The sequence below is a fragment of the Cibotium barometz genome, chromosome 14, assembly GCF_041138505.1.
Source record: "Cibotium barometz isolate CiBa-2024 chromosome 14, ASM4113850v1, whole genome shotgun sequence".
Taxonomy (NCBI): domain Eukaryota; kingdom Viridiplantae; phylum Streptophyta; class Polypodiopsida; order Cyatheales; family Cibotiaceae; genus Cibotium; species Cibotium barometz.
The window spans coordinates 43,848,298-43,875,490 of NC_141059.1; the positions used below are offsets into that span (position 1 = coordinate 43,848,298).

Sequence of the window (27,193 nt, forward strand, 5' to 3'; positions counted from 1 at the left end):
TGCAATGAAGTTGGCCACTTCCGGAATGAATGCCCCAAACTTGCAAGACCCTCTCTCAATCCTAGTGTCATTGCTGCTCCACAAGGCGGCCGGGTAGTTCAAGGTCGTGGGATTCCTAATAACCGCCAGGCTGGACGAGGTAGTGGTGGACGTGGTAGAGGTCGTGGAGTGATTGCCCGTGTCTGCTCTATGATTGGTGAACCGACTTTAGAGATGGAAGAAGAAGAGCAAGCCACCATTCATGCAGCTGTAGAACATCAAGGACCTAATCAGCAGTTTTCTGTTATTCAAGCTCCGGCTACTTATCAAGGTAGATCTTTCCAGCTCTTGATTGATTGTTGTAGTACGCATTCATTTCTTTCTCCAAAATGCTTGCGTAAGTTACAGTTAGATCAAAAACCAACCCAAGCAATGATTGTTGAGTTACCTAGTGGAAAAGAAGAAGTATCCCGACATTGTGTGGGAGATCTTGAATTTGAATTGGGTGGTGAATCAACCCATGGGTATTTCAGAAGCTTACCATTAGGGATTTATGATGGAATCCTTGGTAATTGCAAACAATGTTGACATTCACTGTGCTGAAGGAAGCATCACCTTTAAGAATAGTCAAGGACAGGTAGTAACAGGTAAACCCAAATTTCATTTGGTCAAAGCTAATCGCCTTCTTAAGGGAGTGCGCAAGGGCCAACAGATCTTCCTTGTCAAACTCAACAAGGTAGAAAAAAGCAACCCAGATTTAGAACCCTCTTGGCTCCAGGAGTTTTCAGATATCTTTCCAGAGGAACTTACAAAACTACCCCCATCTCGAGAAGTAGATCATGGGATTGAGTTAATCGGGCTGAATCAGTTTCAAGGAGACCTTACAAAATGTCTCTTCCTGAAGCCATAGAGCTCAAGGAACAACTTAGGCAGCTCATTGAGCAAGGATTCATTCGCCCTAGTAATTCCCCATGGGGAGCGCCTGTTCTTTTCCAGAGAAAGAAGGATGGCACGCTTCGTCTTTGTATTGACTACCGAGGCCTAAACAAGGTCACTGTCAAAAACAAATACCCCATTCCTTGCATCGACGAACTTCTTGACAGACTTTATGGATCCAAAGTTTTCTCCAAGATGGATTTAAGGTCTGGCTACTATCAAATTAGGATCAAGGAATCAGATATCTCCAAAACCGCTTTCAATACCCGCTATGGCCACTATGAATTTACAGTCATGCCATTCGGATTAACCAATGCTCCCGCCACCTTCAACCGCCTAATGCTGAATGCCTCTACTTCATGCATAGGTTATGTATTCCCAAAGATCTTGCACTGAAGAAGATGATCTTGTATGAAGCTCATGATAGCCCCGTATAGCAAGACACCCAGGTTATGCAAAAACCTTGAATGCCTTGAGGAGAAGTTACTTTTGGCCTGGAATGAAGAGAGATATCCTTCAATACATCAGACAATGCCTTTCATGTCAAAGGATTAAAGCTGAAAGAATCAAAATGCCCGGGAAACTCTAACCTCTGGACATTCCTCAGATGAAGTGGGAATATATCAATATGGATTTTGTCACAAGTCTTCCCGCAACATAGGGAGGATATGATTCTATTTTAGTAGTTGTGGATATGCTTACCAAAGTGACCCATATTATCCCAGTAAAGAAGACATTTAAATCTTCTGATATTGCCCGCCTTTTCATCAAGGAAATCTTTAGGCTTCATGGATTGCCAAAAAGAATAGTCAGTGACCGGGACTCTGACTTCACGTCAAAGTTCTGGACATCATTATTCCAGGCTATTGGAACACAACTTTGTTTCAGTACAGCTTACCACCCAGAAACAGATGGTCAAACTGAGAGAGTTAATCAAGTTATATAGAAGACATCCTGAGAGCCTATTGTGGGCGTGAACCAAAGAAGTGGATTCAGTATCTCCCTCTAGTGGAATTCTCTTACAATACATCCTATCACCAAAGCATAGGGATGTCACCATTCAAAGCTCTTTATGGTCAGGAATGTTTCTCTTAAATTTCTCTGACCCCACACTAAAGGTTGAAGCCTCTAGGATGATGCTTGAAGAAATGGAAGAACAAACCAAAGCTATTCGTAAGGATATTAAAGCCGCCCAGGATCGACAGAAGCATTATGCTGATACCAAAAGATCTGAAAGAATTTTCCAGCAAGGAGACAAAGTTTTTCTTCGAGTGCGGCCAAAGAGAAGTTCTTTATCTCTTGGAAAATTTAGGAAGCTGAGTCCAAGGTATTGTGGGCCTTATGAAGTCATCAAATGTTTGGGAAAACATGCCTACAAACTTCGCCTCCCGACCCACCTCAAAATCCATGATGTATTCCATGTAAGCTTACTAAAGCCATATGTGCCTCATCCTGATCATGTTCTTGATGATGAACAAGTTGTAATGCCAACTCAAGGAGTCCTTGAAATGAGACCTAATAGAATCATCGACTCTAGAGAAAGAGTGCTTCGCAATAGAATCCTTAGGGAACATTTAGTGGAATGGAAAGATTACCCTGAGGAGGATGCCACTTGGGAGGAAGAGTCAACCCTCAAAAAGAATTACCCAGAGTTCGTGCCGAGATGCGGACATCTCGAGTTCTTTTAGTAGGGATTACCCGAGCCAAACCTCTGGCTAAAGAAGTAAAGAGTGGTCAAGCAAAGAGGAGAGTCTATCCTGAGTCTAACCCAAGGGGGCGCCTTCAGAGGAATTACCAATCGAATTTCCGCCACAACACTATTGGTCAGTACCCCAATAATTTTATCCCCCGCAGTTATGCTAATTCCACATCAGAATCCTATGGAGACCAAAGGTGCTTTTATTGCAATGAAGTTGGCCTCATTGCTTCAAGGCGAGAATCCAAAGGTTCATTCAACCCTTGGCAAAATCGGGCCACTTGTTGAGTGATCGACATAGGTGGAGCATATTTGCCAAGTGTGACAAATTTTGAGTAGTATTCCTCCAAGGTTAAGCTAACCTGCTTGAGGCTGAAGAACTCATTCATCTTAATAGATTCATGAGATGGGGGAAGATAACGGTTCTTCACAGCTTGCTTAATGTCACTCCAGGTTTGGGTATCTTCAGTGACGCCCTTATCTCGGCACCATTGCTTCCACCAAAGTTTGGCGTCCCCGGTAAGACGGAATCTGGTAAGCATGGATTGATTCCTAATTCCTGTACCAGCAGCCGAAAAGTAATCGTCCATGACTTCTATCCAAACTTCTGTATCCCTTTCAATCTTTGAACCAGAACCATTAAATGAGGGAGATTGCATTTGTTTGAGGAGAAGCTTCTTCTCCTGTATATCTGTATATAATGCATAGGGAGCAAGAAGTTGACGATCCTGGTTATCAATATGAAGCTAAATTTAGAATCATGTCACTTAGGCGGTTTAATACACATAAGACAATGAGTGTGAAAATCAAAACCTTTTATTCCAAGCTTTAATATTTACAAGTGAACCAAGCCATTTACAAGGATTGGACTAAATCCAATCTTATTTATTTACATGGTAGTCCTCTAGGGAACCTAATAAAGATCTGCGGTGGTAGCATTGAAAAAGTAGAGGGGTTCTCCCATGGTTTCAAGAACTCGATAAGTCTCTGGTAGGGGAGGTAAACCACGTCTAGAAAGACGGGTAACGGCTACTCTATCAGGGGATACAACTTGAGTCACACTATCATAAACCCATCGATTATGCAACATGCGATTCCCATCGATAGTGACATAGGTGTCACGAGGAGTGCCAATAAACCAGAATAGGCGAACCATCCGCAACATCTCAGCATATCGGATCCACCTCAAGTCGTTGGTGAGATTGCCGACGTGCTCAGCTCGAATGATGAAATAGGTAGATCGACGATGCCAATGCTCAACTCTGTTCCATCCCCTTTCGATGCGAGTGTAATGAGGAAGGGTTAGCTTGTCTACAATGTGCATCATAGTGTCACGGAACTCAAATTCGGAAGAGCGACAAGCAGTCATGAACATGCATTGGAATACTAGGAAGCGAGAATAGGGATCCATCTCGTCCTCCTGTGTCCAGCCGTAACTAGATTAGTTTAACAAGAATTCCTAGAGCAACAAGAGAATACAATATAAAATCTCCCAAGTCTAAACCTGCTCTGATACCACGTGTAAAGACCCCTACCCGTAGGACGAGGGAATCCTTTTGATAGGCGGTTAAGTCTCGTGTTATTTTCCGATTGACGACACCTCGATCTCATAGAAATACGAGGTTACGAGCAAACGGAGGGACCTAACTCTATCTCGCAGCGGAAGCATAGTCATCCTAAAGGAAATTCTAATACCCAGCATGGAATGTGCGTGGAGATGGAACAAGACCCACACTTGGTTCAAGGAAGCCAACGCCTTTTTCCCCCCGTATTTCATGAGGCACGGCCGCTGGCTCGGTCCCCTAAAACAAGTCTTGTTCAGGACTCTACTATTCCCTAAGTATCGTAAGTTACGACTAGTAGAAAGCTACCCGACTGATCAGGTCCACCCATCCTTAGAATGGTACCGTCAGGGCATCCATTCTCCCACTTTCCACACACTCACCCGTTCAATTGTTTTCTAATTAAGTCCTACCACACTGTGAAACACTTAAAAACAAATTCCTTTGTTAATTAATTACACTTGATTCCTCAAAAGAAATCTTTCTTAGCACAACATTGAAATCAACAAACATACTTACAGTGAAAAATATTTACAAAGACCCTGGAACCGGGCCGATATTCCAATCCAAACTTCCATGTCCAAACCATAACCATAACCATAACCACAATCCAATCACAACCACAACCACAACCACAACCACAACCACAACCACAACCATGATCTAGAATTCGATCTTCCTGCCTCAACCAGCTCGGTAAACCTCACGGACCGTCTCCCCTCGTCGTCTGCCAGCCGATGAGGGCCAAGCCGTCCTGTCACTCCCTCAGGTACTGCCGCTTGTACCAAACCCTCTCGCCCTTCGGAGGGGACGTCTCCTCATGAGGTGGGGGTTAAGTCACCGCACTAGCCTGGACCCACAGAACTAGGCAGCATATATACATCACCCTGGTGGTGAAATCCAATTCCCAGTGGCATAGGAGGGGATTGCCCTGGGCCGACTCCCGGCCTCGCTATATCCTCCGCCCGGCTACACAGGCAAGCACGGAGTTAGCTAAGGGGGGGAGAAGCTGTACCTGCATGTTAGCAATAAACCAGTAGTATATCCAATAAAAAGAGACATAGCCTTTATTCAATGAATTCACACATTAACAAAAACCATCGTTTCGGAAAGACAATGATTCAAAAGCAAGATTATTTTCTTATAACTTTACTTAAGAGTAACCATAAGGTACTTTAGGCCATCTATACTAGGGGTTTAACCTTGGTTCCTTTCCTATTATTTCGAATCTTTGCATTAAGCTTCATAAGAGAGAATTTTACTTAAACTTGTTAAATGACCAACCTGGTTATCGTTTTCGTGCCTATTCGCTTCAAGAGGGGCGAAGTCGATTGTTGCCGGGACGCGATTTGCTTCATTCCCTCCTTGGGCAGCGCGTGGTTCTTCATTTCGGCGGCGTTTCGGCGCCATAGGAGCACTAGAGTTTTAAGAGGATAGAGAGAGAACGGGGTAAATATAAGAGGTTGGGAACTTGGAGAGAAAAGAGAGAATTCTACTGGTTCAAACGGATTCGAAAACGGAGTCCGTTTGGGGTAGGAAAAGCTTGTTGGGCTTATGGGTAGGAAAGACCTCTTAGCCTAAGTTTAAGTCGCCGCATATGGGGGGGGGGGGGAATTGAGAGGTGTCCTTAACTTGGAGAGCTCTTGAGAAGAGTGTACGCCTAGGGAGGCCTAGAGAAGAGTGCATGGTTAGGGAGGCCTAGGGAGAGTAAGGCAAGGGACACACTTTAATTCTATTCACACGAGGGGGGGGGGGGGGGGGGGGGAGAAGAGTGTAGGACATGTCCTAGAGCTTGAGGGAGCGCTTGCGCCTAGGGCCTTGCTGGGGGCTTATTCGGAGAAGGGGGCTGGGAGGGTCCTTTTATAGGTGCTGGAGGGTGGACGTCCGGGTGCGAGAAGGCGACACCTGGGTGGTGTAGTTGTCCGGGAGAGAGTGTGGGCGCGAGAGACCTGGGGGTGGAGGTGTCTCGAAGAGAGAGAGAGTGTGACACATGGGGGTGGAGGTGTCCCCAAGAGAGAGAGAGCGCGACACCTGTGGATAGAGGGTTCTGGGAGGAGGGGGTACGTGTAGGGGTGTGCTGGAGGGTGCGTCTAGGTCGTGTACACACTTGGGTGTCCCGGGTGGATTGTCGATCGTTTCACGGGCGGCGCCCGTGGTGGAGCCCACGCCGGCCGCTCGCCGTCGTCCCGGGGGAGGTCAAAAAAAAATTTTGACGAAAATGTCCAGCCTTGCCCCGTGACCATGGGGGCGTGTTCCGTTCGTTGATTAGACGCCTGGATAGTTACTATTTTAGGTCGGAAGTTCGCAGATTAAAGGCTTAAAAGCTTAATTAAACCCATTCCGGATACCCGTTTTTTGTTCAGAAAAAACTATTTTAAGCGTAAAATTATGCGTAGATTCCAAATTTGGATTCAAAATTACAAATTTCTAAGCAAAAATGGCTAATTTTCCAAAAATAGAAGTTTTCTGATCGTAAAAATGATAAACTAAGTTATATTTTTCAACTCTGAAGCAAGTACATTGTTATTTACAATGGGTATGTTATATTTTTCAACTCTGAAGCAAGTACATTGTTATTTACAATGGGTATGTTACAATGCCCGTGTGCGTTCTTTCATCTTCCTTAATTGTACACTAGAGGTGATTAATCATATCAAACATATGACGCTAGCCAGAGGGATTTGGCAACATTTGGCTTCTCTGTATAACAGGGTATCACCCATGAACGGATTTCCTTGGAAGTGCGGATACGGGTGATGTATCCTGCGAAGTCTTCGAGGATGCGGGAGCACATCAACAAGTTGCAGGCTCTTCAGCAGGAGATTCTTCAAGCTAGGAAGGAGAACTTTGCTGTCTCATTTGACCTCTCAGTATTCAGCTTTTTACTAGGCTCGGCACCATCACCTGGGAGGAGCTTGTGCCTATGGTCTCAGACCAGGAAGAGCGTTTTACGAAACCTCCACAAGACGGAGGCTCTGAGGCCTTGACTAGCCAGCGGTCGAAAGGCCACGATAAGGGCAAAGGGAAGTCTTCACAAGAGAAGTCTTCAAAGCAAAAGCCCGACTTGGATCGTGACGCCTTGAAGGCAAAGAGGACCCGGTAACAATTGTGGCAAGAAAGGCCACTACTGGAGGAAATGTCCTAAGCAGAACACCAAGAAGGGTGCAAATTCCTCAGCAGTAACCGTGAAGACTCCAGCTTTTTGTGCACTTGGAGATTATGGACACAGATGCTTCATCTTCTTCGAGCACGGAGGCGGTTGGACTCACCGCTAGGGACACTCGGGACTGGATTCTAGACACTGGTGCTTCCAGGCACATGACTCCTTCCCGAGAGTTATTACAAGATCTTCGAAGGCACGCAAGTCACATCCTGATTGGTGAAAAGTCCACTATTCCTATTCACAGTGAGAGTAGGTTAGAGATCGTTCCCAATGACAGAGGGGGGAAGCATTCCTCCCAGGTTCTTTATGTCCCATCCCTTGGTTTTCATCTGTTGTCAGTGCATGAAGTTTTTAGGACTGGCGTACAAGTGGAGTTTGATGAGCATTTTGTTGCTCTACGGGACAAAGTAACACGCCAAATTGTATGGGAAGGCGGAGTGGAGAATGGGATCTACAAACTCTCAGCACTCTCTCTTACAGGTTCTCAGTTAGGTGATTTGTGGCAGTCACGTCATGACCACGTGAATGTGGACACTGTACACTTGGCTTTCTGGGACCAGACGGTGGATGGCTTGCAAGATGTTGGCAGCAGTAGGCAGGGACATTCCAGTTCTTGCATTGGTCAGTTAGAGGAACCTTTACAGGTGACCTATGCTTTGATGTCTCGTATCATTCGCGACAAAGAGCCTACTGCAGTTGAGGAAGCTCTTTCCCAAGGGACTTGTAGGAAAGCCATGCAAGTGGCAGATGGTGACTTGCAGGAGGAGGTGTCTGTTGAGCACCCTCCAAGCTCTGAGGTTCCGAGTTCAAAGGGGTGGTTTACAGGTTTCGGAAGGCCTTGTATGGTCTTCAGCAAGTTCCCAGGACTTGGCATACCAAAGTTAGAGTTGATGATCCTTGTAAGCAGGTTGATGCCTCCTTGTATGAGAAGCGGTTTGGTTCATTGATTTGGTTGTTGAACACCATATTGGACTTGAGCTTTCTCGTGGGGCTGTTGAGCTCATTCACGCACACGCCTTTGAAAACTCATTAGGACGCAGGATTGCGGATCTTGTGGAATCTGAAAGGTACGAAAGATCTTAGACTCTTCTATGACACTAGAGGGGGAACGACGGATGGAGTCCGACTCAAAGGTTGGAGTGACTCAGACTGGGGAGGAGATCCAGACACGAGGAGATCTACATCACGCTACGGATTTACCCTTGGTTCAGGAGCTATTTCATGGAACAGCAAGAGGCATCCAACTATTGCCTTGTCATCAACAGAGGCAGAGTACCGGGCTGCTTGTGGTGCTGCTTGCGAGCTTGTGTGGCTGCAAAGGTTATTTGCCCGTCCAGGAGCCTTTTCTATTTTTCCCCATTTTTCCATATTTCTCCCTATTTTTCTGGTCGTGGGGGCTGTATTTCTCTAGCTAACTGCACTTGTCCTGGCCGACTGGATTTTTTGCTGGCCGACTGCATCTTCTTCAGTCGTGGACATCTCAGGCTGCCTGTCGGACCTAGCCGACCAGTAGTGGAGGGTGGTATAAATATCACCCTTGCCCCCACACCTATTTTAGTATCGGATCTAGTGTATATAGCTCAGTTTATACACCTTCTCTCTCTACACTTCTGCGCTTTGTTCTCCACATCACTTGTCTCATTTTTCGCTGTCCATTTCGACAGAGTTTACATCCGAGGAGTTTCAGCAATATTGCAAGGATCATGGCATTCGGAGACAGCTTACTACAGCATATACTCCATCACAGAATGGAGTTGTAGAGAGGAAGAATAGGACTATCATGGAGATCGCCTGTGCTATGCTTGAGCATTCTTCTTTACCTCGACGTTTCTGGGCTAAGGTGGCTTCTATTGCCGTCTATATTCAGAACAGCTCTCCTACTACTGCTCTTCCAGATAAAACTCCATGAGGCTTTCCATAGTGAGAAGCCCTCTGTTGGTCATTTGCGGGAATTTGGTTGTTCGACATACGTACATGTGCCTAAGAAGCATCGCTCAAAGTTGGACTCCAAGTCTCAGCACACAACTTTTCTCGAATACAGTTCTGTGTCCAAGGCACATTGTCTATATGATCAACAGGCCGGCAAAGTTGTTGTGAGCCGTGATGTGGTGTTCGACGACACTCCTGCATCTTCTAAGGGGGGTGGTGAGCTCCTTCTTCCTCCGCCTCCTTCGCTGCCGCCGCCGCCTCCGGCTGTGGATTCTCAATCAGATGATGATGATGACTCCTCTGCTGCTCCTCCAACGAGTTCAAGCAGATCGGTGCCTGGATGGTATTTTCAGGCAGTTCGTGATTTTGGAGCTTCCTTATGCTCCTCCGCCTGGTTCTCTCAGGTGATCTTCCAGAGTTTCAAGGAAACAAATTCATGAGGGCAACGTGTTTGTTTACTATACTCTTATGTCTTCTATTATTCATGGTCCTTCTGATCCCACTTCTGTGGACGAGGCTCTTTCACATGAGCCTTGGCGTCATGCTATGCAGGCAGAGCTAGATGCTATTAAACGGAATGGCACTTGGATTTTGGTGCCTAGGCCACAGCAGGGTAAGGTGATTGGTGTGCAGTGGATCTTCAAAACGAAGTACCAAGCTGATGGCAGCTATGCTTAGCGCCCCGGAGTCGACTTCGATGAGACCTTCGCTCCGACGGCCCGGATGACTACCATTCGCACCGTTCTTGCTCTTGCAAGACATCATAAATGGCCCGTATTCTAGATGGACGTCAAGTCGGCTTTCCTGAATGGAGAGCTTACACAGGAAGTGTATGTCGATCAACCGCCGGGATTTGAGGTTCCAGGCACACAAGATCAGGTGTACTAGCTGAAGAAAGCTTTGTATGGTCTCAAGCACGCTCCGCGAACTTGATACCAGCAGCGGGTTGATGAGTTCTTTCAGAAGCTTGGCCTGCGCCGTTCTCATGCAGATTCGAACCTTTATATCCTCCTTAAAGAGGCGGTTAGTTCTTATTATTGTGGTCTATGTTGATGACCTTATCTTTACAGGTTCTTATTCTCTGAGGATCTGTTCAGTCATGGATGCTTTGGAGAGAGAGTTTGAGATGGCAAATGTTGGCCTTTTGCATTATTTTCTTGGCTTTGAGATTTGGCTGACCCTAAGGGTATTTCTTCTCTCAGCAGAAGTACACAAGAAGAGATTCTTGACAGATTTTTTTTTTTCAGAAAGGAGACTTCTATTAAGTATGAAAAAATTTTACAAAATGGAGATTTCACACCAAGAAAGGTGGAGATCTCAACCAATCAGGAGCCCTGTGCTGCCAATAGGGTCCCGAATGAGAGGACGTGAAAAAGATACCAATGTCCCACTCTCTCATAAACTGGCCTTCTCTCAGCAGAAGTACACACCGGAGATTCTTGACAGATTTCAAATGACTGGATATAGACCAGTATCTTCTCCTATGGATACTAGTGAGAAGCTTTCTCTTCTTGATGCTTCTCCACGGATTGATCAGGGACAGTATCAAGTTCTCGTCAGCTCTTTGGTATGGTTGATCTACTCCCAATTGGACATTTGTTTCGCAGTCAGCTTATTGAGTTCTTTCACATCCAAACCCCGTCAGCAGCATTGGCGGTGTGCTCTCAGGGTTCTTCGGTACTTGCGTGGTACTTTGGACTTTGGCATCTTCTATGGCCAAGGGTGCACTCTTCTTGGATGGTCTAATTTAGATTGGGCTGGAGATCCAGATACTCAGCATTCGACCACTGGTTGTGTTTTTTCACTTGGGTCAGGAGCCATTTCATGGAGCAATAAAAAGAAGCCTACTATAGCGCTTTCGTCTACAGAGGCGGAGTATCGTGCTATTTGTTATGCTGCATGTGAGGCAATTTGGTTGCAGAGGGAGCACTTGGCTTTCCTCCTACTGGACCTACTCTTCTTTGGTGTGACAATCAGAGTTGCTGGTGCTGAGAGGTGGTGTTAGCATATTCATCCCCATATTCTGCCCATGTTTTATGTCCACATTTGATCCCTTTTATGGCCCTTGGTTGTGGGCTGGCCACCCCTATTTTTCCATATCTTCCTAGTATTTTTCCCAGGTCAGGTGACTCATCTCCTGTCGGCCAGCTCCTATTTGTCCAATCGGCCACTTCTCTTATTCCAGTCGGCCAGCCCTCGTGACCTATATATAGGTGGGCTAGCCTCTTCACTTTTCAGTAGTTTGGTCATCTTTTATATCCCTCACTTATGAGACCTTTTATGTCTCTTGCTCGGGATTGCTTTCATTGCAGTATATTCAACTTTGTTGTTTCATATCTCTCTCTCTCTTGCACATCTCAGATCAGCACACTCCAATGCTTATCTTGATTCCGCTCTGTGCATGTACTATTTAGGGTAACAACCCCTAAATAGTACATGTACTATTCAGTCTTCAATGTCATAACCAAGCCAGCAGACCACATTTTTTCCATACAAAGCACCGAAATTTAGAGGCACCCAAATTCAAGAAGTAGTGGAGCTTGAACTCAAGATCTCTTGGTTAGGAGTCCGATGCTTAAACCCACTGCACCAGCCCTCTAGTTTAAATAGCTTGAGTAAATTATTTTTCTATTGACTTACACTACAGCCTTAAAATTGCTGGCCCCAGCAGATTAGCCAGCTTGACTCCTACTTTGGAGCACTATTCGTCTGCTATTACATTTTTTTGAGAATGCTTGATAGCCACCCATAACAAAGTACCACTGGGACTTCATAGATCTATGACCTTAATTTGCAGCATTGTAAACAACCAAGTCAATAGCAAAAATCAAGCAGCTAACCAAGTCAACAGCAAAAATCAAGCAGCTTACACGTTTTTGAGAACCTTCCACCCAGAACTTGTTTGGCTTTGTAAATTTGAGCCTTCCAGCCTTTGTTGCCAATACATGGTCCTTATCCTGAAAGTAGTCCACATTTAATTGCATAATAAAAAACAAAAACTTCTACACATTGCCGAGGCAATATATTGCATTTTTTGTTTTGTTTCAAGCCCACGCTCCCTTCTAAGCAGCATGGTTCAATGGCCACTTGAGAAAGGGTCCACAAACAATATATTACATCTTTCAAAAGGAACATTTTATGCACATTAGAGAGGCGGCACGGAAGGTAAACGCAAAAAAAAAAATGGCATACACTATCTTAAAACAAAGTGCCATAACTTAAAAATGTGAAAGGAGAGAGAGAGCTATTTATGTCTACAAAAGACCTGAAGCTGCATAGCTCATGCCGCCAAATAAAGGACACCCCAAACTGACAAGGCTGGGTCAACTGAGAACTCAGGAGTATGCCAAGTATCCACCTTTTTACAACAGAGCTTTTTTGACAAGCAGATTGGACTCTTTGCTTCTAGTACTATCATCCTCTTTTGCACTGGTAAGGTCTCTAACAGGACCGACCTTGTGGCCTGGATTGAGAAGGAACTATTGAATGTTAAATCTGTTGCTCAGATTTTCTCTTGGTAGGGACTTCTACGATGTGCTGTTTCATGAATCCCAATGGGTCCCTAAACTGATCGCAAAAGCTCCTATGTTCATGACAGATAACTTCATCCATGTTCTTCATGGGATCCCCTGTAACATCAATAACAGTATGGCAGAAGCTTGCCAAGTACAAGTAGAGTTCCTTGATCGATCCCCATGGCTATGGCTTACACTTCGGGACCTTTCTAGGCAGGTATGTAGACCCTCATATGTTCCTACTGATCCATCCTTGGGAAAAGCTGCTAATAAGGTTTGTCTTTCTCGGAATGCTTTCAAAGAGACCCCCAAATCCATGCTGGTGAGCTTGGGATTCACAAGTAATATGGAGATCAAGTTACCATTTGGGGCTTTTGTTGGGGAACTGCTACCAATGTGAGAGATTTGGCCATTTTAAGAAAAAGTAAAGACATGGAGGGGGGCTCTAATAGCACGGGAGATAGAAAATTCCTGGTGCATGAATCAAACGACCCATCTAACAAGCACATCGGCATGAAAGTTCTTATTATTCTACTGCCTCACCTTGTCGATCTCGTCCATGTCATCCTTAATTTCACTGGGCGTGATCTCTTTTATCACCATGCCCACACTCAGAATGTTACTGTTCTGAGGTGCTACGTAAAATGTTTCCTTCTCCTTGACAACACAGAGGATCTCGGTCCACTTCCGGGGCTGATGATGAGCAGCAATTCCAATGGGAGCAGGAAAGCGGTTGATGTACCTTAAGTGAGCAAGGCGTACTAGCGAGACATCTTTGTCATCTGTGGGGGCGTCTGCGCTATGTGACCGTATGGATGGTCAACTCTCATAGTTGACTTTCAATAAAAGTCGAAACAGAGAGGTATTAGGGTGCTCAAAGTGGTCATCCAGGGTGATAGAAGTGTTCATCTCATCAAAGTAAACGCCGCAAACTACAGAAATCCAAATTTGGTTGCCGTTTGCTATATTAACCACTTGGTAGCATGGGGAACTGGGGAAGGTCATCGAGATCTTAAGCACACAAGTGCTCGTGGGGGAAATTCCAGGAGAATGAAGACTCAAGGGGAAAACAGAAGATGGTCTTACCACGGACAAGACTGGGAAAAAGTAAAGACATGCAAGAGGGCTCTAACAGGAGATGGAAAATGGAAGGGGAAACTCCAGGAGAATAAAGACTCAACCGTACCTCTCTTGACTTACCCAAATCTCATCCAAAAGACCATAGAATTGAGATAATTCCCGATAGCTCACCTCCATGTAAAGCTCCTTATCAAGTCAACATGCTTGAGAAAAAAGACATCCAAAGACAAGTTGAAGAACTATTAGAGAAAAATTTGATTAGACCCAGTAGTTCTCCATTTGGTGCTCCAATTCTTCTTGTTAAAAAGAAGAATGGAACATATCGATTATCATGCACTTAACAAGATTATTGTCAAGAATCAACATCCGATACCTCAGTGGATGACTTGCTAGATAAGCTTAAGGGAGCCCAAGTCTTTAGTAAGGTTGACCTTATCATCAAATTCAAATGGACGAAGGAGATATCTTCAAGACTGCCTTTAGAACCCAAACTGATCATTAAGAGTTTTTAGTCATGCCATTCAGTTTGACTAATGCTTTGGCTACTGTCAATAGAGAGATGAATAGAATATTCTTGAAATATCAAAATTTTATTGTAGTGTTTTTCAAAGATATCTTAGTTTTTTGTAAGAATCACTTTGGGCTATATGAGTTCTTGGTCATGCCCTTTGGTTTGACAAAGGCTCCCGCCACCTTTAACAGGATAATGGACAGGATTTTCCGACCTAATAGAGCGTTTGATGACATGATTGTGCATTCACGCTCAGAGGAGGAACATAGGGAGCATTTGGCCATAGTGTTTGAAAAACTCCGAAAGCATAGGTTGGTCATAAATGGCAAGAAGAGTGAGTTCTTCTTGGAAAGAAATACACTTCTTGGGACACATCGTGTCTAAAGACAGAGTCCGTATGGATACTTCGAAAGTAGAAGCAATTCTCAATTGGCCAGATTTTTGGGATTGTGTTCCTATTACGGGCAGTACATACGGTATTTTGTTGAGATTGCTTCGCCCCTTCATGCTTTAACAAAGAAGGGAACTCCGTTTCGATGGGCTGATCGGGAAATTGCAGCCTTTAAAAAGCTTAAAGAAAAGCTTACTTCGGATCCCGTATTGGTACTACCGGATCTCCAAAAAGCTTTTGTTGTCCAGTGTGATGCATGTGGGAACAGCATTGGGACAGTTCTCATGCAGGAAGGACATGTGATAGCCTATGAGAGTTGTATAATACAGAATGCCGAGAAGCATTTACAGGTCTATGAGAAAGAGATGTTGGCTGTAATTCATGCTCTTTCTACATGGAAACACTATTTGCTTGGGGCTGATTTCACTGTGCAGACAGATCATTAGACCTTACGTTATTTCCTCACGCAAACTAAACTTTCTGAGACGCATATGAGATGGGCCAACTTTAAGTCTATGTTCCACTTTCAGATTGTACATGTGGAAGGCAAAAAGAATGTTGTGGCAGATGCTTTGTTACGCAAGCCACGGGTCTCAGCAGTTTCACTTGCTTATCATCATGAGCTTGATGAGATGAAAGAGCAGTATGCCCAAGATGAGGATTTTGGTAGGGTCTATGATCAGCTGTCTAAGGGTCCGCAGCATGATCATTATACTCTCAGGGATGGCTTCTTGTTGATGCATGGTAGACTGTGTGTTACTAGGCAATTACGGCTCAAGGTTATGATTGAAAGTCATGCTCCACCGTATGCAGGTCATAAGGGCATTGAGGCCATGGTAAAGGCCGTTGAGGCTTTCTTTTATTGGCCGACCTCGAGAAGGGATGTTGATGCTTTTGTTAGGCAATGCATCATATGTTAAAAGGTGAAGTTTGACCGTTAGAAGATGAAAGAGTGCACAGAGGGAAGCAAAGGGGCACTAGAGTGTGCTGAATAGAGAGTGCAAGAGAGAGAGATATGGAGCAACTATGCTGAATATATTGAAGCAAAACAGTCCCAAGCAAGAGACACAGATAGTCTCGTAAGTGAGGGAGCAAAATATGTACAAGACTGAATGAAAAGTGAGAGGCCAGGCCCACATATTTATAGGTGAGGAGAGTTGGCCGACTAGAGCTGAATAAGCTGGCCGACTGGAGCAGAGGAGCTGGCCGATTGGGAAAATACCAAACGGGCTGGGGAAAATTCCAGAAAAATATGTAAAATAGGGATGGCCAGCCCACAATCAAGGGCCATGCAAAAGGGACCAAAAGGACACCAGAAATGGGCAAAAACTGGGGATGAATGTGCTAACACCCGCTCTCAGCACTAGATGTTGAACAAACTCCGAGAAGCCGAAGAAGTCGTCCTCTGTCAAAGACAAAAGAATGCAGCAACAACAGGTACCAGGAGAACTTGGAGTTCGCTTATAACAACACCATCCATACCTCAACGGGCAAGGCGCCTTTTGATATTGTGGAAGGAGGGAAGAAGGTACCACCCATTTTGCACACAAAGGATAAGATCTTTCAGGCTGACCAGTATATGGAGAACATGGATGAAGCTTATAGGAGAGTTAAGTTGGCACTCCAAAAAACTCAACAAAAGCAAAAGAAGGCAACAAACCGTCACAGGCGTTCATTAGAGTTTACATTGGGTGACTAGGTTCTTTTGCGATTTGAGAAAGCTAGGCTCAAAAAGATGAAGGATAAAGAGCGCCTATTCCCTAAATTGAGCATGCGCTATTATGGACCTTTTCAGGCATTGGAAAAGATCGGTGAGATAGCCTATCCTTTGAAGCTACCGGATCACTAGAGGATTCACAATGCATTTCGTGTGAGTCTACTTAGACCTTTCCATGGGGATGTGCCTAAGGATGTATCAGATGAGGCTCAACTGGAAGTGGAGGAACTTGATGAGGTTCTTATTCCCGAGCAGATACTCGCGCATAAGGAAAGAAAGATACGAGGTAAAGTTTCTTGTCGCTATCTTGTGAAGTTCAAGAACTATTCACCGATGGATGCGAAGTGGGAGGAGGGTGACTTAGCACATTCACCTCAAGTATTGCAGCTTTATCTTGATGCCTTTGAGTTGGAGCCAACTCTTGCTACGGCTCATTCAAGTTCAGCAGAGCATAGGTCTGGAGCATTGCCTGATGCTCAAGAGGGGGGTAGCACCTCCGCTCCCTTCATACAGGCTCAGATGTCATCTAGAGGTTGGTGCATCTTTTGTCTCACCCGAAGGTACTGACAGCTGATAGTACATCTACTTATGGGACTTCTATGATATATGTGTACTAGTCACATTGGATGTTGTGGTTGTGTATGGTTCACAGTGGTATACAACTTGGACTATTACTACACCATTGGTTTGCAGTGAATGTTGCTACATATACATGGCACAGAGAGATTGGGACGTTGATCTTGCCATATTGTACTTTTCACTTTTAGTTGGATCACATGGCTGATATCTTACTGTATTGGGCAGCCTTCATTATCAGTGTGGTTCCACTTTGGATGTCTTGTTGTATCACCAGAATGCAATCGAGGGCACTTGCCATTTTTCAAGAGGGGGGTATGTCAGGACCCTATGAATTTGTGCAACATAAGTGTGAGCATGGTAGCAAGATATATGTTTAAGGTTCATACTTGGGGACAAAAGGGAACTAAGGTTTATAACCCCATGTGTGGAGGGGACAAAAAGGAACAAAGGTTCAAAGGTTTATAACCTTTATAAAAAGCCTTAGGCTATTTTGGGGACCTACGTTTTTTTTTTGGTCAGCACCCTCTCTCTCTCTCTCTCGCTTTTTGGAAGGAGGGCTGGCGGGCTGCGCTGGAACATACACAGGCGCAGCAGAATCTCTCACGCTGGCTTTTTGGAGGAGAGGCTGGCTGTCGGGCTGCGCTACAGAAAACACAGGCGTAGACTGAATCTCTTTCTCTCTCGTGGCTTTTGGAAGGAGGCTGGCTGGATGCTGTGCTACAGTATATACAGGCGCAGCTGAATCTCTCTCTCTCTCTTGCTTTTGAGGGCTGGCTGTCGGGCTGCGCTGCAGTACACGCAAGCGTACAGCCATATTCTTGTGTGCATCCCGCAGGCAGAGCTGGACATAGAGGCATGGACTGCAGCAGGGAGTGCAGGGCTGGACAGCAGGTTCACCCACAAGTTGGAGACGTCCAGTCAGAGTACTCACCATGGAGGACATTGAGGATATCCGCCATCGACCGATGAGAGACTTCTTTGGATAGTGATGTGTATGATGCTTACCTTTGTTGCTGGGGTTTTCCTCCCAGATGTTATCCATTAGGAGCTCCTAGTACCGTACTTTTCCTCATAGTTATTTCAGTTTCAGTTAGTTGTTTTTAGCTTTTCTTACACAGACATTGTATCAGATCCACCAATTGTTGTAACCTTTTTGGTCTCATAGGTCATTTTGGCCTTTTGAAGACGTTAATATATCATTTCATTTCATTTCTCTCTCTCTCACGTGGAAACAGGTGCTGGTTTGCTGGCGGCTGCAAGAAAAGAGGGCAGGACAGAACAGAGCTTTTCTCACGCCTCCTCTCTCTTGTGAAAAGTGACACAAGGACTAAGTTTCTCTCTCTCTTTGTGAGCAGGTGGGACTGCAGGAAGTGTCAAACTAAGTCAGGGCAAGTTTTTGGACTGATTTGGAAGAGTCTGTGGACTGTTTCATGGCTGAGTTTGTGGCTATGTGCATGGGTCAGTTAGATGCATATTCAAGGCCTCATGGATGCACTGTCTTGGCAGATTAGAGGAGATAACAGTGTGGTGTTTTTGGGACACAAAGCTGTGTGTAACCTCTATGCTAAGAGGTCCAGAGGATTGGCAAATTGGACATGCAAACATACAAGCCATGAATGGCCATGTACTCATTTAAACTACTCATTTAAACTTTTCCATTGAATTTGAATAAAGAAATACCGAAAGGGGTGCCAAGCTTTGGGGCCACCAGGTGTCGTTCTTCTTTTTCGTGTTGGAGCACTCTAGTTCCCATATATTTGTTTTATCTGCTGCACTACATTTGGTTTGGGTGACTGCTAGTCTACCGCACTTTGGTTTCTACTAGAGGCCGGTTTCATTAATAATACCAAGTGTATTAGCTATTTATGACCAGACACTTATTTATAGCAGGAGTAACCACTATAGAAGTGAGACTTGGGTTATTATTGTTCACAGAGAGTTATTCACGTTGTGGTCTATGATGGACCAAGATTACCGTTAGGAACATGATTGGATTCGACGGAGCACGGACGGTCATGCCAAAGGCTTCACCAGCCGTTTATTGAGTGCTGACTCGCACGGTTCGTGGGATTGGAACCTTAGCCTCTGGCTCGGGGAGGCTTGGGGGAGGTTCGGGGACACGAACCTACCGTTGGGTGGTGAGCTAGCCTACACCCCTCTTGGGGGGTTTGTACTAATCACTCGTGTTCTGCGTTTAGGAGATCCGTGGGGTTGTAACACTAGAGGCAAGAAAAATCTTCTCCCTTGTCTCCACCAGCATTTTTCTACAAACTCATTTGTTCCCTTTGAGCAATGGAGCCAGTGCCCACCCTCTCTCCAAAAGTTCAATTGGCAGACTAAGAAAGCTGATGCTTTGGAGGTGGATGAAGATGATCCTTCTAACAATGAGATGGTGCATGTGACTCTGCCTGAGAATTTGGTATAAGTAGTCAGTTGTTCTTCATGGATGGTATCTCCTCAAATGTCAAAGGATTGAAAGATAGGGTTAAAAGAGAGGCCTTTTGCAATCATGCTACACACAGAAGATGCATGGTGTGGGCCATACAAGAGCATAACCTGTTTGGGAAAGGGGTCAAGAGAAAAAATCCATGAAATAGTGGTTGATATACTATGGAGGTATGGAGACGAGGTATAGTAGGATTGTTAGGCCTAGGATAAGGGATAGGGATGTGGACTAACCAGGTTAGCGTTAGGGCTTAGCTCGGGCATGGAGACATGGAGAGTTCACACATGGGCTAAGGGATCTAGCAAAATGAGATTAGATTGGCTAAGAGCTTATAATTGATAGCCAGCAAGGTAGAGAGACAAATTCAAGAGGATGATGCTTCTTGTCTCTTAAGCACATGGGGAAGGAGAAAACATCAGGTTGGGATGGACTAACAGTTCGATTCTTTATTGAGTATTGGCCTGAGCTCAAGGAACATGTGACCTTATAATCAACAAAGCATTTAGCTGTGGGGAATTGCAGCACAAGATCAAGGAGGGACTTATCAAGTTGGTGCCCAAACAAGTAGCCTGTGTGAACTTTTCACATTGAAGACCTATAACTATGCTCGTAGTCATTTTTTAGATATTAGCTAAGGTGGTAGCTATTAGACTATCTTCTTTACTTCACAAGGATGTGGCCAAGAATCAGCATGTATTCATTCAAGGGAGATCCATACTCGACAATATATACAATGTCCTGCTTGGCAAGGAGTTAGTACAACCCACTAATCAAAAATGTATAATGTTGCAACTTGATCTAGAGAAATCTTATGATAAAGTACATAGGTCATTTTTTAGTAGGGGCCTCTCCAAGATGGGGTTAGATAATAGCCTCAATCATTTATGTGCTATGCTTTGGAGCTGAATCTAGTCTTCTTCTCAATGGTTTTTCTAATAGGCAAATTTATTAAAAAAAGATATGTTAGGCGAGGGTGTCCACTAGCCCCTCTCCTCTTTGTTGTCATCACCCATCCTCTAATAAGAGCCTTAGAACTTGCCTACGGAGGGACACATTACTAGTGTGACTCAATTCTCCTCAGCAAAGAGCTTGTGATCCAGTGCTTCGCAAATGACTCAATTCTCTTCCTCCAGGTTGATGATAAAAATCTACGAATCATTCAATGTTTTGTAGATGCCTCTGGCTCTGCAATTTGAGGAAATCCAAGATTATTAACCTCACTGAAGTTGATTCTTTTGACATCTCTAGACGGGGATGCCAAGTTGTGAACAAAGGCACTGCACTTTATTACTTTTTTTTGTAGGCTTACATTCAGTACAACACTCCCTTCATGGACTTCAGAAAGTGCCATTGGATAGAGAGGAGTTCATGGACTTCAGAAAGTGCCATTGGATAGAGAGGAGTTCATCAAATAACGGTCATTTTCAATATTGAAAGACGAGCTACAAATCTTCTTACTTTGACTCTTGAGAAGGTAGAGGAACAAAGGATTAATTTTCAAGGAGAGATCACCATATCTTCAAGGAGGACTTGGGCTGATGGAGCTCCTCTCACCAAACCCAAAACCTCTAGCTTGTTTTTGAAGATGATCAGCGGGGATAATGTTGTGTCACATGCACTCTGCACTCAGTGCATGGTGACAAGATGGCTCATCATCAGAAGTGCAACATTTGTACAGTTTTAGAACCCAGTAGGATGATAATTGTCGTACGCCGTGACCCCATTTTACATCCTCAGTCCAGGATAAGTCAGGCACGAGCTACGTAGGTCATTCCTCACCCTTAGTGGGTCAGTCAGTCAGTCAAGTCCCTTAACCCACTTGGAGAGAATCATTCATGCATGTAGAGTCAGTAGAAGCCTTAGGGTTTGCATCAGAAAGCACTCTGCATCTTGCATAATATACATACATATGCCTGTGCATCATTTAGAACATCCCCAAAGCCTTAGAGAATTTACTGGGATTTATCTGGTATTTTTCCCATATTTATTAGTATTTATTTATCATTATTTGCATTATTGGGCATTTATAAATATTAATTTTATTAAATGACCAACCCCCCAGTTAGTATAAATAGGCTTGCCTAGAGCCACTTTTGCTCATTCAGTCTTCATTGTGCTAAGAGCTCTCCTCTCTCTTGCTTTCAGCCCAAGACTAATCCAGCCCTAGTGCCCATAAGCTTTCTTCTCCAGCCCTTGAGAACCATAGCTTCAGTCCAGCCCTAGGCGCCTGCTATCAGCCTCCAATCAGCCTGTTTTCAGCACCAAAGCAGCCCTGATTCAGCCCTTACAGTCCCCCAGATTCAGCCCACAGTTCATCCTCAGTTCAAACGCCAGAATCAGCCCGTATTCACCTGCGTTTTTGCACAGCCGTACAGCAGCAGTGCTGCGTTTTCTGTCCAGCAGCCTCAGTACCTTGCAGCTTCTGTCCAGCAGCCCCAAGACACCTGCGTTTCAGTCCACAGCCTTCTCTAGATACCTGCGTTTCTGTCCACAGCAGAATCCAGCCCTGAAGCAACAGTCTACAGCAGTTTCCAGCCTTGAAACAGTTGTTTGCATCAGTGTCCAGCATTCTCTGCATCATCAACACATTCAGCAGTCATCTGGTGAAGGTAACTCAGCATTCATATGTGTTTTCAGCATTCTAACAGTGTGTAGAACAGTCCACCTTCTTCTTCTTTGAGCCTCAGGTGTGCAGCCCTTCCTCATGCCCTTGGGAGGAGTGCATAGGCTCAAGATCAAGTCATTGAGGTGTTTCTACAGCAGTGTACAGATCAGCCATACTCCGATCCTCCGAGATCTTGCGTTTGGCTTATCTACAGTCCAAAGTCATTCTCTCTAAAGTAATAAAGCAAATACTATCTCGTTATCGGGATAGGGGGCCCTTCAGTGGGTAATTCGGGACCCCATCTGGTGTACAGTGTTCATATCTCTCTCTCATCTCTTTAAAGTTTGAAGTAAATGAAATGGATTGCTAAACTCACGAAACTCAGGATACAGAAGACGGTGTGAGCATATTGTGTGACAGGATCAACCAATACAAAGACTTCCGCTGCATATCACATGTTGAAAGGTACCTGAATAAGCTACCGAACTTGAAGGGGGCAGATGAGGTCTGGTTGGCCAGATGCAAAAAAATCTGGGAAATCAAACTTCCTCTAAGAATGAAAACCTTCCTGTGGAAGGTCTTACTTGGGACCTTACCCTTGGATGTTAAAACAGTTAAAGAGGCACACGATCTCTGGCATGAGATGTAGGAATAGACTTGCGGATACCTGGCATCTTTTTTTAAGTTGTCCTGCTATTAGAAGTCTATGGACTCAGGAATGAGTTAGTTTTTTAAGATTCTAACAAACAATGTGTTGAGTTTCACCATATTAAGCAGAAGTGTATAGCTAATGTACAGGTGGTCCTCCTCCAAATTTGAAATATTGTTGGAAAAGCTTTAAGTGCTGCTCCTTTGTAAAAATGTGTGACATTCAAGATATTGTTTTGGTAGGCCCACCCTCTTTCTATATCAGTAGCAGAGTTAGACTTTGGAAGAACCCACTAGTGATAGTGGGTGTATTAGTGGAAGATTCTCCCAACCACATTCCTTTGCAGGACAGATAGCCAGCTCATTCTTCCTTTATAGGAGTCTGTAAAGCTTTGGGGTTACATATCTCTTGGCATTACTGAGTGTTCCCTTCCTGGATCACTACTGTCTAGTTTTGGGGGTCAAGGTGCAATGAACTTAAAAGTAATTAAGCTGAATATGTAGTGTGCCATTGTTGGGGTCCCTTGGTATTTTGTATATTATGTATCTTTGCTGCTATAGCAATACAGTAAGCTCAGATAGCTTCTTGTTGAAGCTCTTATGTCTTTTAGTAAAAAGCCATTTTCGCCCCCCAAAAAAAAGTGAAAGGAATTTTTGAAAGCAATGCCTTTCGAATCTAGACCATTTATATGCTAGGATTCTGTAAGAGTTCATGTGCCTCAACTTAGTGACTGACGGAGTTCTTTAGACTATAGTATGGTTGTTGGCTCACGACATTATGACTTGGATGATTCCATTTAATGCAGCTCACAAGCATCCATGTTGACATTGAAAGACAAAAATATTGAGGAAGAAAATCTTACTGACCGATCAAAGGGTCACTTGACTTTTGGCCATAGACTAGAGCCACATGGACTGTTGCATGGCATTGCATGCTGATGTGGCACACTAATATGACATGCATTACAGAACATGCTCATTGAATACATGACTGACTGAGAGTACTTAATACCTAACACTCAACGCGGCTCATATATGACATGATCACCATTAGCAGCACAAGCTCTCCGCATGACATGCCTGATTATGGACACACATTGCACATCACTGGTTGCACAAATCTCTCGGCTCTAAGGCCATAGCAACCTAAAAATGTAAGAAAAGACATGGATGACACTAAGATAACAAGACATAAAAGTGGATTTATGCCTCCTGGGACCTTCTTGATGGCCTAAATCTGACTGCTCAAGGTAGAGAGAGAGCAAGGTAAAGATTTAAGAAAGCGACACTACTAGAAGGGTTGGAGACAAGTCATGAAGGCCTATCTACCTGGACTGCACAGAATTGAAGAAAAAATGCAAGACTTTGACCAGAAAACACGAGCAAGGTAAACACTTACTGTACTCTACTATGCTGAGCAAAAGCTTTATTTACAATGTCTGCCAAACTGGCTCAAGAATGACAACTAAGAGAAAATCATGGAGACTATTTTCCTCAGAACCTACATTGCAGCAGAGCCCATCTAAAGCACAAATGCTGGCTGAGGAGGGAAGAGGAAGCTTGCTGACAAAAGATTGGGGATGTTGCTACACACCAGGCTGTTCACGAGCTGAGGAAGAGAAGTTGGGTGGTGGGCTGTGGGCTCAAATTGCGAGAACAAGGAAAGAAGGGTAGTTGGGAGCCCCTTGCAGTGTGCACAGGCAGGCCAGCCCCCCCATGGCTGGCTGGCCTGGTTGTGGGCTGGTCGATCACCGACTAGGTTGGGCTGCACACACCAGCCTGGCCAGCCCATTCAGGCTCGACCTGTTCACACCAGGCCAGCCACACTGCCTAACTGTCCACAGCTAGCCCATGCCAGTCAAGTCCGCCCACCCACCGCTACTGCTGCAACGGGCACATGTTTCGGGATGGTATTAACAGTAAGCAAGATTAACAGCACATAATCATGACATAAGCAACAACCACAACAAAATAACAATTTGCACAATACACCAAAGAAGGGGCCGAAGATGGGCCGACCACCCCCCCCCCCCAAGGATTTTATTCCAAAAGGGATCTACTTCCAAGTACAAGATCAGGTGTGCCCGGGGATTCACCAACGGTCTACACATGATTGCTCCAAGTACATTCAAATGAATATAGGGTCAACAAAGATACGACACATGTACTTCCACCCAATGTCACGTGCTCTGCATACGCCGTGTCACAAATACTTATCCCTTGCTAAAAGTTCTCAACAGATCACATGCCCTGCATGTGAAACCTCTCAAATATCCTCTGTCCTGCCTTGCAGAAAGATCTCCAACAGGTGCTTTTCGTTTAGGCTCACACGAGCTCCCAGGCCCATCCGTCCAGCTCACATGAACTCACAAGCACTTCCGCCTGCTCACGTGAATTCACAGACACGTCTTTCTCCAACAGGTGCTTTTCGTTTCGGCTCACACGAGCTCCCAGGCCTGCCCATCCAGCTCACATGAACTCACGGGCACTTCCGCCTGCTCACGTGAACTCACAGGCACGTCTTTCCTGCTCACGTCGTGAACTCACCTGCACGACAAAGCAAACAAGAAGCCCCAAGTGATTCCAAATCACCCAGCCAAAGATACCCTTGTCCTTCAGGAGCATCTACATTCATCGCATCATGCCCACTGCACTTGTTCTGCTATGGAATGGGTGTTGAGTGGAGAGTTCTTGTCAAGGTCAATATTAAGCTCAAGTGGCTGGCTTCTGTCATGTGGGAACTCAAGGTTATGAGTGTGTATTCTTTGCAAGCTAGAAAGGACAAGGGACCCTGCAGGGAAGGTAGTGTGCTGCTCACCATGAAGACCCTTAGGTAATAATATCCCCATTCTATATAAGTGCTTCCATAGCTAACCAGCCTAGGAAGTCCTAATCAAGATACCCGAGCTATGAAACAAATCATGTGTGATTTCGGTTTGTCTTTCTGACCAAAATCTTTTGTACCGCCACCCGTCCTTGGATTGGAGTCTATCATCTGCTTGCCCCCATTAAAATTTATTCTCACGATACGAATCAAGAAACTGAGTTGTTGCTCCCACTGCTTTTTGCAACCCCCTTAGTCTTTTGACCATGTATGTTGGATTTGTTTGGACTTTCCCTATATCATCCCCGACCTTAAAATTCAGGTCTTATAAAACTTGAAAACGTGTAACCATGGATGACTTTGTAGTCAAATTATAATAGAATTACTCCAACCAATCTAGCAGTGGAGAGAGGTCACAATCCCACCGCTCGGCTAACAAATGCATGGCATTCTCTGACTCTATTACCAAATATATTTACAGCTATACCGCATGCACAAGTAAGCATGTGCAGCTGTATGATTCATATCTATTTTGAAAAGACAATCATATATATGTATGTACAAGTGTGTGTATGTGAAGTAAAATAGGTGGAATACATAGTTCCATATAATCACTCAGCATGCAGCAAACATATTTCGTGAAGGTGTCTATGTATGTAAGCATGCCTATGTGCACACACGTGTGTGTGTGTGTGTGTGTGTCAACGCTACAATACCTGACGGAGACCTCCACCCAAGCGTAAGGTTGCAACGCTTAACTTCGACAGGTCCAGCACTATGTCCCCAGGCGCCTGCATTTTCTCAAATTAGATTACCCGTTTTGTTTTCTTCAGAAAAAATCGAGTTATAAAAACATACCACAATTTGGTTCACGAAAGGCGATGCCGCAACGCCTGGTGCAGCTCCAGGTTTAGCCCCCTCCTGTGTTTCGAGTTCCATTTCTTATGTCAAAACCTTGAGCTTCTGTGAGTAACTTACTGCAATAATTTTAATTTCAACCTCTCTTTTTTTTCTTTTTTTTTGCCTAACTAAGATCTGTTTTTTTAAGGACCAATTGTTTTGATGGTGTATATATATATTGAGGCTTTTTTTATGGTGTATTAATTAATGGCCGTGTATTGGTGGTGACTTAATTAATGCCTGCTATGCTATACAGAGGCATTAATTAATACACCTTTGAACCTTGCCTCTCACCCTCCTACGCTACGGCTAAGAGCCTGAGAGCCTCCTCCGTCTTCTTTCCCACCTGCCCAGCATCGAAGATCGCCCCTCTCCCCTTGAAATTCATAAGCACCAAGAACTAGGTAATTATAGTATGTTTTTAATTTAGTATGTTAGGTAATTATAGTATGTTTTTAAGTTTGGTATCTTTTCTTTTCTAAAAATATACTGTAATTAAAACATACTATTTAAATTTTTAAACATACTATTTTTGAACCTTATAATTTACAAGCTTAAAATAATTATTTTAAGTATTCAAAAGTTTATTTAATTAATAACCATTCAAAAAAATGTTTTGGGTGCATACTAACCATTCAAAAAAATGTTTAGTATGCACCCAAAACATTTTTTTGAATGGTTAGTATGCACCCAAAACATTTTTTTGAATGGT

At 44.3% G+C, this 27,193-nt stretch overlaps 1 protein-coding gene across 1 annotated transcript in view; it reads right to left on the reverse strand.

Moving 5' to 3' along the window:
- Positions 1–26,626, reverse strand: part of LOC147632052 (uncharacterized) — a 78,561-nt gene extending 51,935 nt beyond the window's left edge. The window contains exons 1-3 of the mRNA XM_086808632.1: positions 26,440–26,626; positions 26,298–26,372; positions 12,136–12,222 (exon numbers count right to left, since the gene is read on the reverse strand). Coding sequence (XP_086664758.1) covers positions 12,136–12,222; positions 26,298–26,372; positions 26,440–26,520 — 243 coding nt within the window. The 5' untranslated portion in view covers positions 26,521–26,626. The remainder of the gene's footprint in view (positions 1–12,135; positions 12,223–26,297; positions 26,373–26,439) is intronic.
- Positions 26,627–27,193: the final 567 nt, after the last annotated feature.